We start from the raw sequence: 15690 nt of genomic DNA, 5'->3' as shown, positions 1-15690 counted from the left end.
ATTCTCCAGATAATATACAACATATTCTCCAACTCCTAATAAGTGCAGCTTCATCCTTTTCTACCATGTAGAGAAACTTGACTTGTTTAGCTTTGGTGCATCCCTCTGATACATCTTTGGATCTTTGCCTCAAGTGCCTTTAAACTTTTTCTTCCGGAGTCCAAAGATCTGATACCAATTGATAGTTCTGATACTAAATGTTTAGTACAAATGCCAAGCTAACAAGATGAGAGGGGGGGGGGGTGAATCATACAAACTTAATCTTCCATAAAAACAACAGATTCAACCTCGGTAACCTTATCAGAAAAACTGTAAAGCATGCAAACTCATAAACAGATAAGATCACAAAACATATAACACCAGATTTAACGTGGAAACCCAAATAGGGAAAAACCACTGTGGGATTTCAGACCCACTAAGAAATATACTCTTCTAGAGTATGCTCGGTTAAAAGCAAATCCTGTTAAAGATTACAAACACATTGCTAGATGTGACCCGGTTAAGGGATTTCCCTCAGATCTGTTAGGATCTTCACCTTGTTAGAAGTGACCTTGTTAAAGGATTTCAAACACTCACTCAGAATGTCACCTTGCTAGAGGGTTTTACAAATAAGACTGTTAAGTCCACTCGGTTAAGAGATTTTCTGTTACTTCACAAAATAACAGTAATAAAAATATATCTACAACTTCACATCTAAAAATGCTAAAGCAGATTCTTATTTGCTCAATACAATCTAGTCATAGGACTTATCTTGTCCTTCTGCTGGGCTCTATACTCTGTTATCAAAACAGGTCTTCAAGCTTCTATGCTCGGTAATCACTATGTAGCATCCCTGTGCTTACATTTGCCTGCATTCATTGTTTATCAATAGTTCCTTATTTATAAACAATTTGCTAACCGCTTAATCTCCTTGATCACATTTCCCATGATCAATCATAGCCATCAGATCTTCAAACTTTACTAGGTTCAATGTATCCTTCGATATGAAAACATTTTACCTTGCCTTGGAACTTGAATACATTTCTTGGAACTTGTGCTAAGGTATTGCGGTTCAATCTGAGTTGTAGATCTTCCTGTCGATTTTCCTTTACCATAGATTGTTTAACAAACTTCATGCACGTTGTATCAATCATTTAATCATAACCAGCTCATCAGCTTCCATCATTAAATAATGCTTTTATTCATTCAATGCATTCTATTATAGCTCGGTTGCAACTTGGTGAATACTAAACTTTACTCGGTAGACATTCCACTTTCATTAACCGATAGCGATAACCTTAGGGTTTACCGACTAGGTTCCTTAGGTTTTACTGACTAGGTTCTTTGCTCGGTAACATAGTATAGTATTAACCTTACAAACAATAGCATATGTAGGATATCAAAACAATCTAAACATCATGATCTCATCATTGTCTAACTCAGTAATAGTTGCCCATTGAATAACTTATTCCTCCCCTTATTCATCATATTCTTTCTATGTCTTTTACCGACATCTTAATTCTCTTCAAAACATACTTCTTAAGATATGGCAACATCATACTGAGTCAGAAAATCAATTTCTTGACGTCAATGACAAAATAATAATATTAAGACAGTAAATATCCTTAATCAGTTATATCCATAATCATCAACAACCTTCTCAATATCCTTATTGAAATTCCAACAATCTCTTATTGTAATTGGAATGCCAACAACCTCCCTTTGTCTGTTATAATGCCAACACCATGATCAGTTGTGATTGTATTTCTTATTATCTACACTTTTGAGCTCGAGTTACAACTGGCATGTGAATGATTAGTTTGCAGCTCAATAAGTGATTATTTGTTGAGGCAAATAAGCCAACTTTATCTTTCCTCCTTTATTGAGACATTGTGATAATGCAAATCTTTGTTCAAAAGCATGAGTTTTTAGAGACTCTTCATCCAATTCAGTTCCATGACCGCATGAATAATTTTGGAATCGGTGTAGGAATGTGCGATGTTTCAACAAAAATTTTCAGTTTATGTAGAGAAAATTGAACCTTTTCTTCAAGATCTTCTTTTGACTAGGCTCTTTCCTCTTTTAAAGCAGTCTTTTGATGAAGATTCTTTTTCTTTAAGTTTCGAGTGGTGGTCATACGAGTGATCAAATTTTCAATTTTGAATAGGTTGATTTGAGAACAATATACCTTATTTTGACACCCAAGCTTACTAAGTGGAATAGAGGCTTCAATATTCCCCCATTGATATGACTAAGTGCGTCAATTGATGTAATGAAGTTCCCTGATGAAGGATGATTTGTCCTAATATTGGAAACTAGATTGATTTGACTAACTTGGATAACTTAGCTAAGTATTTGATGTTGATATTAGTTGAAATTGGGAAACTTATATCATTAGTTGGTATCCTCAAACTTTGTTTGAAGAAAACTTATCTGTGAGAATTGGATTTGAAAGAAAACCTAAAAGGGTATCTGAATCAAGTTTTAGATCTATGAGATTTGGCCTAGAAACACTCTCTGTCGTAGATGTGCCAAAGTATATGCGTTACTTCAGATGTCAAATGCACTACTTCATATGTCAAATGCGCCACTATACTGATCAAATGTGTTACTGTTTTGGTTGAATGCACTAATAGATAATTCAAATGCACCAAAGGAATCCTTATATGCGCTACATAAATGGTCAAATGCACCAATCTGTGGGATTTTTATTTTTTTTTGCAAATTTTGAAATGATTTTTGACTTGTTGGATTTTTTTTATTTATTTATTTTTGCAAGATGTTTGTTTGATATCTAACAAGTACACATAAAATACTAATGAACACAATAGTAGATTTATCTTTAATCTAAACATGAAGTGTATGTTCTTAAGGATCTTTTCAAATCCTCTTTTGTTTTCACTGGTTTTGAACAAGAATGCACATCAATCAAACTCACTAATCTCAAGGGTCATCAATAATACCATAGCCCACACTTGATACTCCGTCAGCTCAAACAACCCTGTTACACCCTAAGGTGCACCCATTTTTTTGCCTTCTACCAGAAGTTGAAGCAAAGAGAATTACTTCTCAATTGGATCGTTTTCTTGGGAGATATATGGTGAGTGTCTTGGGGGCGGATTCTTCCCCACCCTTGCACTATGATATTAAGGATGTTTGGATAACTGACTCTGCGAGGCTTCTACTCTTAAATATCTTGGTAAAGCTTTTGTTCGGTCTTCAGTGATAAACTCCCTTGGGAGGCTTCCCAGCCTTTAGAACAAAAACTTTACGTATCTCAAGGATACTGGGGGAAGGCTAATTGTTGAGCGAAATCATTGAACACGATTTTCATCACATCCACATTTGATTATAGTGGGTTGGAATACTTGGTGTTAGTCGCTCCCCACTTAGGTTGTTCCCCTCGCATCGACCTTATGGGATTCTCGGGAGGGCAAGCTTGCTAAAGGTTTTATCTTATTTGCAATAAAAGAAAAAAAAGCAAAAAGAGTGAGTTTGGCTTTTTTATCACCCAATTAAAGGGAGAGCATATGCCTATCACTTTCGAGTCACAATGAACACTTGTTCTTTTTATCCCAAATATTGCAAAATGATATATATTCTACTTGGAAATTTTGTTCCAATAGACATGATGTTTATTTTATCCAAGATAGCAATGATGAGAAGATCACAATTTTTGAACTTTTGTAAAAAGAAACCTAGTCAACAAAACAAAAATCGCAAATGATAAATTACAATGATGAACTTTTGAGAAAGTAAACTCACAACTTTGATATGGATTGTTCTTTGTTACATTTGTAAAATTGAAAGATGGCTTGTTCTTTTTATCCTTTGGAAAAAAAGAAATTTGTCTTGTTCTTTTTACTAGCACGAAAAGACAATGTGAACTAATTTGCAAAAAGTAAATGTTTGATTTGTTGTTCTCTTTAATTTTGCAAGAAAATAAAGTGAGGTCCCTTTTAAAGCCCCCAATAAAGAGAATGTGATTCTTTTTACTTGCACCAAAGCTAACTGTGGAGTTCTTTTTAGCTTTGCGAGAAAGGAAATGTGAATTCTTTTTACTAACTTTTAAAAAGCAAAGTAAAAATTTATTCTAGGTCCTTTAGCACCTACAACAAAGATTACTTCCTGCAAAACCTACAAATTGTTAGTCAAGATTGTGGGCTCACAAGCCTAATCTTCTTGGTGTTACAATTTTTTTCTCTATGTCAAATACATGATAGGAACTTCCGAATCTGTCAAATTTGTGACAGGAAGTTGCTGATTCTGTCAAAAACACAACATGAACTTGCTAATTTCTAAGTCTATCAAAAATGCGATAGGAACTTGCTAATTTTTGAGTTTGTCAAGAACGCGACAAGAAGTTGCCGAGTCTGTCAAAAATACGACAAGAAGTTGCCGAGTCTATCAAAAACATGATAGGAAGTTGCTGAGTCTTTCAAGAACACAACAAGAATCTACTGGTTTATGAATCTGCCAAAAACACGATAGGAAGTTGCGAAGTCTGTCAAAAACATGACATGAACTTCTGATTTTGTCAAAAACACGACAAGAACCCGCTGAGTCTATCAAAAACACGACATGAATTTATAATTCTGTCAAAAATGAGACAGGAACCTACAAAACATGGTAGATCGAGAAAAGGCATTGAAAATCTAACCTTCAACTTTTGAATATGTTGCAAAACTTCCCAAAAGGATTAGAAATAAAGGGACAAAGTGCCCCACGGTGGGCACCAAAAATGCATGCAAGAAGTAGTGGTGTCAGTTGATTAATCAGAAATACAAGAAACTAACATACCAATGAAATATAAGATATAAAGAGTAACTTAGTTAACTAGTTAAACAAGCTAATCTTTCAAAAGGTGTCTCATTGTTCTCTATCTCATAGGATTCCTTAAGCCATGGTTGCTCTCAAATCTTTGATTAACTAACTTTTGGAATGACAACTCCAAGAACGAGTGATAATGGATTAAAATGATCTATATGCAACATGCACCTAAGATCTATGTGAATATGATAAGCTTACTAAGATAAAGATTAGTTATGATAATGAAACTAACAAGCTATGCTAACATGATATATGCTAAATATGATAAAATGGTATACTAATACGCTTCTAAATGATTAATATGATGATTAACAAAGAGAGGCAATGCTTGATGAAGTAGACTATAATTTGGATGCATGAAAACTTGGATGATATAATGAGAGAAATGAGGCCTATTTATAGAAAAAATGGGCAAATGGATGGTTAAGATTGAGTAATCTTAACAAGGGCTAGGATTGAATGACATGATGGTTACCTTAGGGGGGTTTGGTTAGGGTTGAGTTAGTGGATAAAGCTTTTATCCAAAGGATAAACTCTTGTGCAAGGGTTAAAGGGATAACCATGGTCAAAGAAATGAATGCTTGAAGAGACCCATGAGTTAAAGGATGGTTAAGTTAGAGAAATCAGACGTTTTTTTGCCTTTTACCAGAAGTTGAAGCAAAGAGAATTGCTTCTCAATTGGATTGTTTTCTTGGGAGATATATGGTGAGTGTCTTGGGGGCGGATTCTTCCCCACCCTTGCACTATGATATTAAGGATGTTTGGATAACCGACTCGGCGAGGCTTCTACTCTTAAATATCTTAGTAAGGCTTTTGTTCGGTCTTCAGTGATAAACTCCCTTGGAAGGCTTCCCAACCTTTAGAATAAAGACTTTACGCATCTCAAGGATACTGGGGGAAGGATAATCGTTGAGCGAAATCATTGAACACGATTTTCATCACATCCACATTTAATCAGAAATACAAGAAACTAACATACCAATGAAATATAAGATATAAAGAGTAACTTAGTTAACTAGTTAAACAAGCTAATCTTTCAAAAGGTGTCTCATTGTTCTCTATCTCATAGGATTCCTTAAGCCATGGTTGCTCTCAAATCATTGAGCAACTAACTTTTGGAATGACAACTCCAAGAACGAGTGATAATGTATTAAAATGATCTATATGCAACATGCACCTAAGATCTATGTGAATATGATAAGCTTACTAAGATAAAGATTAGTTATGATAATGAAACTAACAAGCTATGCTAACATGATATATGCTAAATATGATAAAATGGTATACTAATACGCCTCTAAATGATTAATATGATGATTAACAAAGAGAGGCAATGCTTAATGAAGTAGACTATAATCTGGATGCATGAAAACTTGGATGATATAATGAGAGAAATGAGGTCTATTTATAGAAAAAATGGGCAAATGGATGGTTAAGATTGAGTAATCTTAACAAGGGCTAGGATTGAATGACATGATGGTTACCTTAGGGGGGTTTGGTTAGGGTTGAGTTAGTGGATAAAGCTTTTATCCAAAGGATAAACTCTTGTGCAAGGGTTAAAGGGATAACCATGGTCAAAGCAATGAATGCTTGAAGAGACCCATGAGTTAAAGAATTTAATTAATAGCTTGAATGTGGAAAAAGGGATAACCATTTGAAGACATAAAAAGACTATAGAAGGAAGCCATTAAAGGCTTAAAGACTTTAAGGGAAACCATTAAAGGCTTGAGAAGACTCTAGAAGGAAGCCATTAAAGGCTTGAAGACTTCAAGGGTTAACTTGCAACTTGTATTTTCTAGAAAGTGCAAGTGGGGGAGGGATTTTAGGAATTTAAATAAATACTTCATTTATTTAAAATAATAATGTAACTTGCCTTTTTGGATAGATATTTAAATAAATATTGATTTATTTAAATGTGAGGGATTTAATTAAACGTGGAAAAAGAATTTAATCAAATAAATATGATTTATTTAATTAATAGTCTGAATTTGGCTAGATGAATTAAATCAAATAAATTGAATAATTTATTTAATTAATAGAAGAAAGGGGTGAATTAATTAAATATTAATTTAATCAATAATTGGAAAATGGATGATAGATTAATTAAATGTAAATTTAATTAATAGCTAGATGGAGGATAATTAAATAACTATAAAATGCGTTTAATCAGGTGGACATAAATAGGTGTCTACACTTATTATCACGAGCTGTCCAAAAAGGGGGATTGTTTTTTCTATGATGGAGGATGAGTTGATTTGGATTAAAGGTAAGAGTGGGGGTTATTCTGTGAAGGATGGATATGCCTCACTTGTTGATACTTCTGGCCTTCAAAAGTTCTGTATGAAGTTGTTTTGGGGTCCTGCTTGTGTCCCTAAGGCTGGTGCTTTCGTTTGGTTAGCTTATCAAGATGGAGTGTTAACGAGATTGTGTTTGTATAGATTGGGCATTACTGCAATTTTTCCTTGTCCCTTGCGTGGTTACTTCATGGAGTCTTTAGTTCATTTGTTTTTGCATTGCCCTAAATTGCAATGGACTATTGGTATTGGCTTCTCTCCAAGTTGGGTTGGTTTGCTCCTCTTTGTCCTTCATTGCAGTTGGAATTCTTGAGTTAGCCTTCACTATTCTCTAGTTCTATGTTGGCTTGTTTGTGGGAGGTTAGTCCTTCTTTGGTGGTATGGAACATATGGTTGGAAATGAATAATTGACTTCTTAAGCAGAGGTCTTCCTTTGTTGCTAATGTTATTTCTAGAATTGAAAAATCCATTTTTGAGGTGGTGCTGAGCTATTTGTAATTTTGTTTTATCTCACCTCAAAACTTTTTCTTATTGGGATGATAAGATGCTTTCTAATTCATGTTTAGCTAACTACTTAAAATATTAAGAGATTAATAATGATACATTTTGTATAAATCATGTTTAGCTAATTATAATCCCTTCTATTTTCTCAACCTCTATTTCTAGGTTTCATGAAGACCAACCTAGTCACATCTCCACATGACTCTCCTTTAGGCTTGATAGGATGAGATTGGATTTCTTAAAATAATGTAGACTATTTATCATATCATTTTATTTGTGTATAATAATTTCAAGCTTCCATGTCATGTAGATCTAAACATCTTGCTCTAGCATAACTATTCTAAATAAGCCCTTGTGTATCCTTTGAGTTGGGTATAACAAATACAAGTTTTCTTTTTACTTTAGCATAACACACATGTTAAAAGGGGTCCATAAAATAGAGAGGAAAATTGCTTCCTTTGCACTTTTCCCTATTGTTTTTCATTCACTCTAATTACCTTGTTTAGTAAGCATGATATTGACCATTTATTACCATTTGACACATTAACTACTAAACTCACACCCCATGTGAGAACTAACCAAATTTACACTTGAAAACCCAATCTATTTTACTCCATGTCATTCATCTATTCAAGACAAAATTATGCTTGTTGTTATGTCTATAAGTTCTCAAAAACATACAAGATAATGTGGCATGCCCATTGATGACATATACTTAGTTGGCTTAGGGTAAAAAAAACAAAAGATGATAATTTTATTGTGTTTAAATTTTGGAAAGTGGGGATCACTGATGTAGCCATGAGGTCTAATGTAGGAAAATAAAATGTGACAATTGATTAGACTTTGTATTTGAAATTTTTGCTCGACCCTACAAATGTAGTAGTCACCCTAGGTGGGAAAATAATTGAATCTAAGTGGATAACAACTATATTGTGTTAGGTGTAATAAATGCATGATTAGGTATATTTATTAAAATATGTATGCATAAGACTAAGGTGAGGGCTAAATGTGGGAAGATATGTAAGTTTTGAGATAAATTAAAGACTAGAAGAATGTCCATCTTCATACAAGATTATACCATTTGCCAATAAATGCATGTATTAAGATAATGTGCAACATAAAATGACAGACAATCTAAAATTAACAACGTGATCAAAATCTACAATAAAAATTCTAACATTAAAAATGACTAAAATTCTTTAGACTTTTTGAACTACCCTTATTATCCGCTGGTTGGTCCGGCATGATCCCTTGAGTAGGACCCGCAACTTCACGAAATCCAACGGTGCATACCTCAGCGACAGAAGCAATGCCGTTGGATCGCAGGAATAGATGGAGAACAATAACAGTAAAAGGTCAAGAAAGCACTAGAATTTTTCCCGTGACAACGTATATATACTGTTCAATGATGAAGTAACAGCTATATCTTCGGTAAAGAAGAACCAGGGTTTTCAGTGTGATTGAGGAGTGGTTGAAATTAAGGGCATGGCAGCTACAAAATTATGGGGATTACATGAGGTGAGGAGCCATTTTCATCTTAAAAATCATCTGCAGAGTCCTCCGTTTGCTCTGCTTAAGGGAGTCGCTGCCACTCAGTTTGGTACGCGTGCCCTTCGTAACTGCCGATTTCCTCATCAAAAGTCTACCACTGGATTCATCTATCTCTCTAACCCGCACAAGTACGATTTTTTCCTCCGCATCATTCACTAAAGTTCTTAGGCTTCGGAATTCAACACTTAATATTATTTCTTCAATGCTTATCTAGGCTCCTTTTTACGACAATATTTCTCTATGTAGATGTAGTTCCGTTGCACATCTGCGGTTATTTTTGGCATGTGGATAGAAATGAATCTGTAGAGAATTTTGGATAAAACCGTATTGAATTTGTTACATCAGCGTTTTTCAATCTCATTCCGTTGATAGGATTCTTTTTGTTTCTCCTCTGGAAGCTTAGTTTCTTACTTATGATATATAGGCTTCTGATTAGTCTCAGTGGTAATCTTGGTCTACAATGTAAAGTTTCCAATTCTTCTTATACTCTTAATTTAGTTTTTTGACAATTGTAAAGGGTTCCCTTTAACCACCACCGTGGTGCATTCATGAGCTTAGCTTTCACCATCTAAGGCTGCATGTGTAGTTGGGTATGGCGTATAACTTCATGCATTTTTTTTAGGATTCGATCCTCGAGTTCTGCTTTAAAAGGTAAAGGTTGCTTTTTAAGATATAGTGGAGGCAGAACCGAATTTGTTATTAAAACTCCATCGCGCAACCTTATAACAGGATTTATTTCTATTTATCTTATATATTATTTAAAATTTTCCGAGTTTTCGCCTTCTTAGTCATCAATTTTTTTAATAATGCTTGAGTTATCGTTTGCGTTTGTCAATCGCTATCAATCTAGAAAAAGTTGTTTTTAAAATAAAATTATAAAAATAAAAATAAGTGTTTTGTGGATTATAAAATGCTAAAATTACAAATATTGCAGCAACAATAGTGACAGAGATTTCGGGTCAGCTGGGAACACAGCCCATCCACAAAGCCTAAATAAGTGTTTTGTGGATTATAAAATACTAAAGTTACAAATATTGCAGCAGCAATAGTGACAGAGGTTTCGGGTCAGCTGGGAACACAGTCCATCAACAAAGCCTCTAACAGGTTATAAGAGGACTGTACTTGTATGCCAGATTTTCTTTTAGCTTTGAGTGTCCAGTTCAAGGTGGGTGATTTGTCAGCTGCAATGTTCTTGGTAGTGAATGAATGAGGGAATTTTAATGATGTCCATGAGACCAAGTGGTCTAAGGGACCAAGAGCCATAAAATTAACACATTTTCAAATTCCTTTCAATGTCAGCTCGTCTATTATGATCTTGATCAAGAAGCTTGTTGTTTTGTGAAGCCTTGCCTCTTTAAATAGCTCATTCAGACTGTCCACTTTCAAATTGTTTTCGAACTTAATATGGATAGCCTTATATGCTGCACACTCTATGATGAAGTGCCAGTCGGTTTTAACCAACCACTCCTTTGCTACAAAAGATGCAAGTTCTTTCTTCTCACTCTTCCTTAGGGAAAAATAACAAGAGAAACAAAGGCATCATCTTCTTCCATCTCTTTGCAATAGTCTAGAACTGGTCTAAACATTCCTCATCAGCCATGTCTTTAGGTGATGTTGTCTCTTTAGATGCTTTGTCTGCCTAAAAATCTGTAGCACTTAAATTTTCCGCAGGAGCCTCATCTTGGGACAAGATAGAGAAGGGATTGATGGAATAGGGATCTTTAACAGAAGTATGTGGATTATCTTTTGTTGATGGATAGCGTCGGTTGGATCCTCAGCACTGACTCTTTACCATCAAATGTGTGAAGGACCTCTTTCGGTCTTACACATTTAATTAAAGATAATATATTGCCGACATTTATAGTGAAACCGTTTGTTAAATATAACTAATATCTAATCTCGCCATCTGTTGTGAAGAGTCGGGTTAATTAATATCTATTAAGGAGGCGTGTTAATTGGTGAAGAACTGATCCTTGGTGGAAGACGTGTTGCTTGGAATAGAACGGACCTTTGGAGAAAGACGTGTTGCTTGGAATGGAAGACGTATGAGTATATACATAAGTTCGGTTCCCTCTCTCCACGATAATATGGTAAGACTATCTACAGCAGTTCATATAAATCTTCTGCAGAAGACATACACATCTACAGCAGTTCAAAGAAGAATATACACAGCACATTAATCTAACTCAAACCAGATCGCCCTCGTTCATCTTGCACTCAGACTTAGGCAATTACGATATCTTCATCAAGGCAGTAGATACGTAGTATAAATCGACACAATTGTTATAACAGATCGGCCTTGTTAGGGGATTTATAACTGGCTATGTGCTGATCATATTGTAATTAATTACTCCAATATATATAAGAGATTTTATAGCTGGGTTTTTCTCCCTCATGTTGTAGGGTTTTCCCAGGGTAAATGCTGTGCAAACTTAATTGAATTATCTTCTATTCGCATTCTCCTAATCTGATCATTAAATTTGTCATGGTATCAGAGTCACGGTGAAAGAAGATCATGATTAGATTCTCTACAACTTCTAAGTATTCTCTCCTCTCTCTCCGTTGAGCAGTACCTCTAAGTCTCGAAAATGGTGAACGGTCTTAAAGTCGAAGATAGGCTTGAAGGTGCATCTAACTTCACCTCATGGAAGTTCAGAGTGCTTATAGCACTTGAAGAAAATGATCTTCTTCAATTCATAGAGGAGAAGGATTTATCCGAACCTGAAGAGCATGAGGAGAAACTACAATTCAAGAAGAATGCAATCAAGGCAAAGAAGCTATTAATCGACTCCGTAAGGGATCACTTGGTGCCTCTCATCTCCAAGATGACAACTGCAAGAGATATGTTCAAGACCTTGGAGGGTTTATACGAGATTAACTACATAAGTAGGGCTCTTGCCTTGAGACAGCAACTCCACTAGATGAAGCTGGCAAAAGGAGATTCAGTCATCACCTACTTCATGAAAATTTCAGAATTGAGAGATCAACTATGCGCAATTGGAGATCAACTATGCGCAATTGGAGATCAAGTGATAGATAAAGACCTTGTTATACTAGCCTTGATTGGTCTGCCTCATTCATGGGAGCCATTTATTCAAAGCATAAGTGGAAGGTCAAAGTTACCTAAGTTTGATCGACTTCGTGTAGATTGTATTCAAGAAGAATCAAGATTGACTGCCAGAGGAATCGTCAAGAGTTCTCAAAATGAAGGTACACATGTTCTTGCCACTCAATCTACCAAGAAACGAAAGTATTGGAAGAAGGGCAACTTCAAAAGGAATAGAGATTTCAAATCAGATTCTGCACCTGATTCTAGGAAGAGGAAGAAAGATCTCTCTTGCATCCAGTGTTTTAGATGTGACAAGTTTGGTCACTTTGCAAAGGATTGTTTAACAAGACCTAATCATCAAGGAGCAAACATCAATGAAGTCTCATCTCAGAAGGAGGTTGAAGATAATTCCAATGGTTTTCTTTTCATATCAGCATTATCAAGCAATGTTCCTACGGACAATGATACATTGTTAATTGATAGTGGAGCCTCTCGACATATCACCGGTCATCAGGAGCACCTTTATGATTTAGCAGAGAAAGAGTCACATCTCCAAGTCATCATTGGGGATGATGCACGCTATGCCGTAAGAGGAGTTGGTGCTACATCTCTAAAACTTCAATCAAGAGTTTCTCTACACCTAAGTGATGTATTGTTCGTACTAGGGATCAAGAGGAACCTAGTATCCATTTCAGCCTTGAAGGATAAGGGATATCAAATTGCATTTTCTGAAGGAAGAGTTCTTGCTTGGCCTAAGAACTCCAGCATCAAGACTGCTCGTTTGATCGAAAATCGACATGAGAGTTTATACAAACTCTCCACTCTCCCAGTTCAAGCACTTATTCATGATTCTGCAAGTTCCAGCGAACTCTAGCACAAAAGACTTGGACATCTTCACTTTAGGGCTCTTCCATCTTTGGAGAAGATGGTAAAAGGTATTCCTAAACTCATTCATGTAAATGATGGTACTTGTAAAGGTTGTGCTATGGATAAAAATATTAAAAGTCCTTTCCATAGGAGTGAAAGTAGGTCTAAAGAAATACTAGATCTTGTACATTCAGATTTATGTGGTCCAATGTCAATTCCATCCCTAAGTGGATGTTTGTATTATGTAACTTTTATAGATGACTACTCTAGGAAGACTTGGATTTATTTCTTAAGGTCTAAAGAGTTTGATGAAGTCCTAGGTAGGTTTAAAGAGTTTAAAGCTCTTGTAGAAAATATCTCTGGAAAGAAAATTAAAATTTTAAGGTCTGATAATGAAGGTGAATACACCTTGGGTAGCTTTCGTGATTTCTGTATTGAGGCAGGGATCAAGAGGGAGTTCTGTGTTCCTTACAACCCTCAACAAAACGGGGTTGCTGAAAGGAAGAACAAATCTATTATTGAAGCTACAAAAGCTATGATTCATGATCAAGACCTTCAGATTGTTCTATGGGCAGAAGCCTCTAGAACAACAGTGTATATTCAAAATAGATGTCCCCATCGGATATTACAAAATATGACTCTTGAAGAAGCCTTCTCGGGTATCAAGCCTAATATCAGCCACCTGAGAATATTTAGTTGTCCTGTATATGTGCATATTCCCAAGGACAAGAGAACCAAGTTGGAGCCCTCTGGCAAAAGAGGAATATTTGTAGGCTACAGTGAAACCTCCAAAGCCTACCGTATTTACATTCCTGGACAAAAGCAAATAGAGGTTAGCAGGGACGTCACATTTGAGGAAGATGTTGCATTCAGGAAGTCAAAAGGCTCATGCATGGAAATAGATGATGAGACTCCTCAAGACATGGATGTTGATCATACTCCTGAGGTTCAGAGGGAGTCTACAAAACCTGATATAAGTAATGATCCAATTGAACCCTTGGATCCCACTGATGGGCCTATGGATATTGTTGTATCTCGAAAGAGACCTCTTTGGGCACGAAACACTATGTAGGAAGCAGAACAGTTTGCTGCTCCTAGAGGCACATTTAGAGAAAGCAAAAGACCACAAAGATTCTCTGGTTATGTTGCATTAATGTGTAATCTTATTGAATCTAAACCTTCTAGTGTAGAAGAAGCCTCAAATCAACAAGTTTGGAAAGATGCAATGGACGAAGAGTATCAATCCATTCTCAAGAACAATGTGTGGGATATTGTGCCTAGACTAGAAGGGAAGTCTATTGTATCTTCCAAGTGGTTGTTCAAGATAAAACATGCAGCTGATGGCAGCATTGAAAAGTACAAAGCTAGATTTGTGGCTCGTGGTTTCTCCCAACAAGAAGGAATAGACTACGAAGAAACATTTGCTCCTGTTGCTCACTATACTTCCATTAGAACCATCATTGCTATTGCAGCTACTAAAGGATGGAAGTTGCATCAGATGGATGTGAAGACTGCTTTTCTCAATGGCGTGATTGAAGAAGAAGTCTACATCGAGCAACCTGAGGGGTTCGTGATTCATGGGAAAGAGTCTCATATGTGTAAATTGAAGAAAGCCCTATATGGTCTTAAACAGGCTCCTCGAGCTTGGTATGAAAGAATTGATAGATACTTAGTGGGTTTGGGTTTCTGCAAAAATGATGCTGATCCAAATCTTTACTTCAAAGTATTCAATGGTGATATGTTGATCTTGGCACTTTATGTTGATGATCTATTTATTATCGGAGAAGATCATCTCATTAATAAATGTAAGGAGTTGACTTCAAAATTTGAGATGAAGGACCTAGAACTTATGCACTTCTTTCTGGGGTTGGAGGTGTGGCAGAGGCCCAATGGAATTATCCTAAGTCAAGGTAAATACACCATCGACATCTTGAAAAGATTTGGAATGATTGAATGTAAATCCATGTTCACACCCATGGAAACTAACTTGAAAAAATTAAGGGAAGCTGCAGCTAGCTTAGATCTTGTGGACCCTACTATGTACAGGCAATTAATTGGGTCCCTGATGTATCTAGTTAACACTAGACCAGATATTTGTCATGCAGTGAGTGCACTTAGTCGGTTCATGAGCGAACCTAGACAGATACATCTAGCTGCAGTCAAGCATATCTTGAGATACTTGCGTGACACAGTTGGATATGGCTTAAAATACTCTTCCAGTATGGACCTGATTCTTGAAGGATATTCTGATTCTGATTGGGCAGGGAGTGTTACTAATCGGAAGAGCACTTCTGGTTGTTGCTTCAGTTTGGGATCTGCTATGATTTCTTGGTGTAGTAGGAAGCAATCTTTAGTAGCTCTGAGCACTGCAGAGGCAGAATACATTGCAGCATGTGTGGCAACTCGCGAAACAGTGTGGCTTCATAAGCTCCTTGCAGGATTGTTTGGTCAATCATTGGAGCCTACCATCATACATTGTGATAACCAAAGCTACGTAAAGCTTTCATTCAATCCAGTATTTCATGACAGAACGAAGCATGTAGAGATTCAGTACCACTATATCAGAGATATGGTACAAAGGAATGCTGTTCAGCTGAGATACATTTGTACTGAGGAACA

General features: G+C 36.0%; 1 protein-coding gene across 1 annotated transcript in view; it reads left to right on the top strand.

The window, feature by feature from the left end:
- Window positions 1-8978: 8978 nt before the first annotated feature.
- The window catches only part of LOC131063891 (ACT domain-containing protein ACR12), a 207513-nt gene continuing 200801 nt past the window's right edge, over window positions 8979-15690 (top strand). The window contains exon 1 of the mRNA XM_057997841.2: window positions 8979-9283. Within this exon, the coding sequence (XP_057853824.2) occupies window positions 9090-9283 (194 nt within the window). The 5' untranslated portion in view covers window positions 8979-9089. The remainder of the gene's footprint in view (window positions 9284-15690) is intronic.

The sequence above is a fragment of the Cryptomeria japonica genome, chromosome 3, assembly GCF_030272615.1.
Source record: "Cryptomeria japonica chromosome 3, Sugi_1.0, whole genome shotgun sequence".
NCBI lineage: Eukaryota > Viridiplantae > Streptophyta > Pinopsida > Cupressales > Cupressaceae > Cryptomeria > Cryptomeria japonica.
Note: the sequence above shows the minus strand (reverse complement) of the source record. Positions and strands in the feature narration are given on the sequence as shown.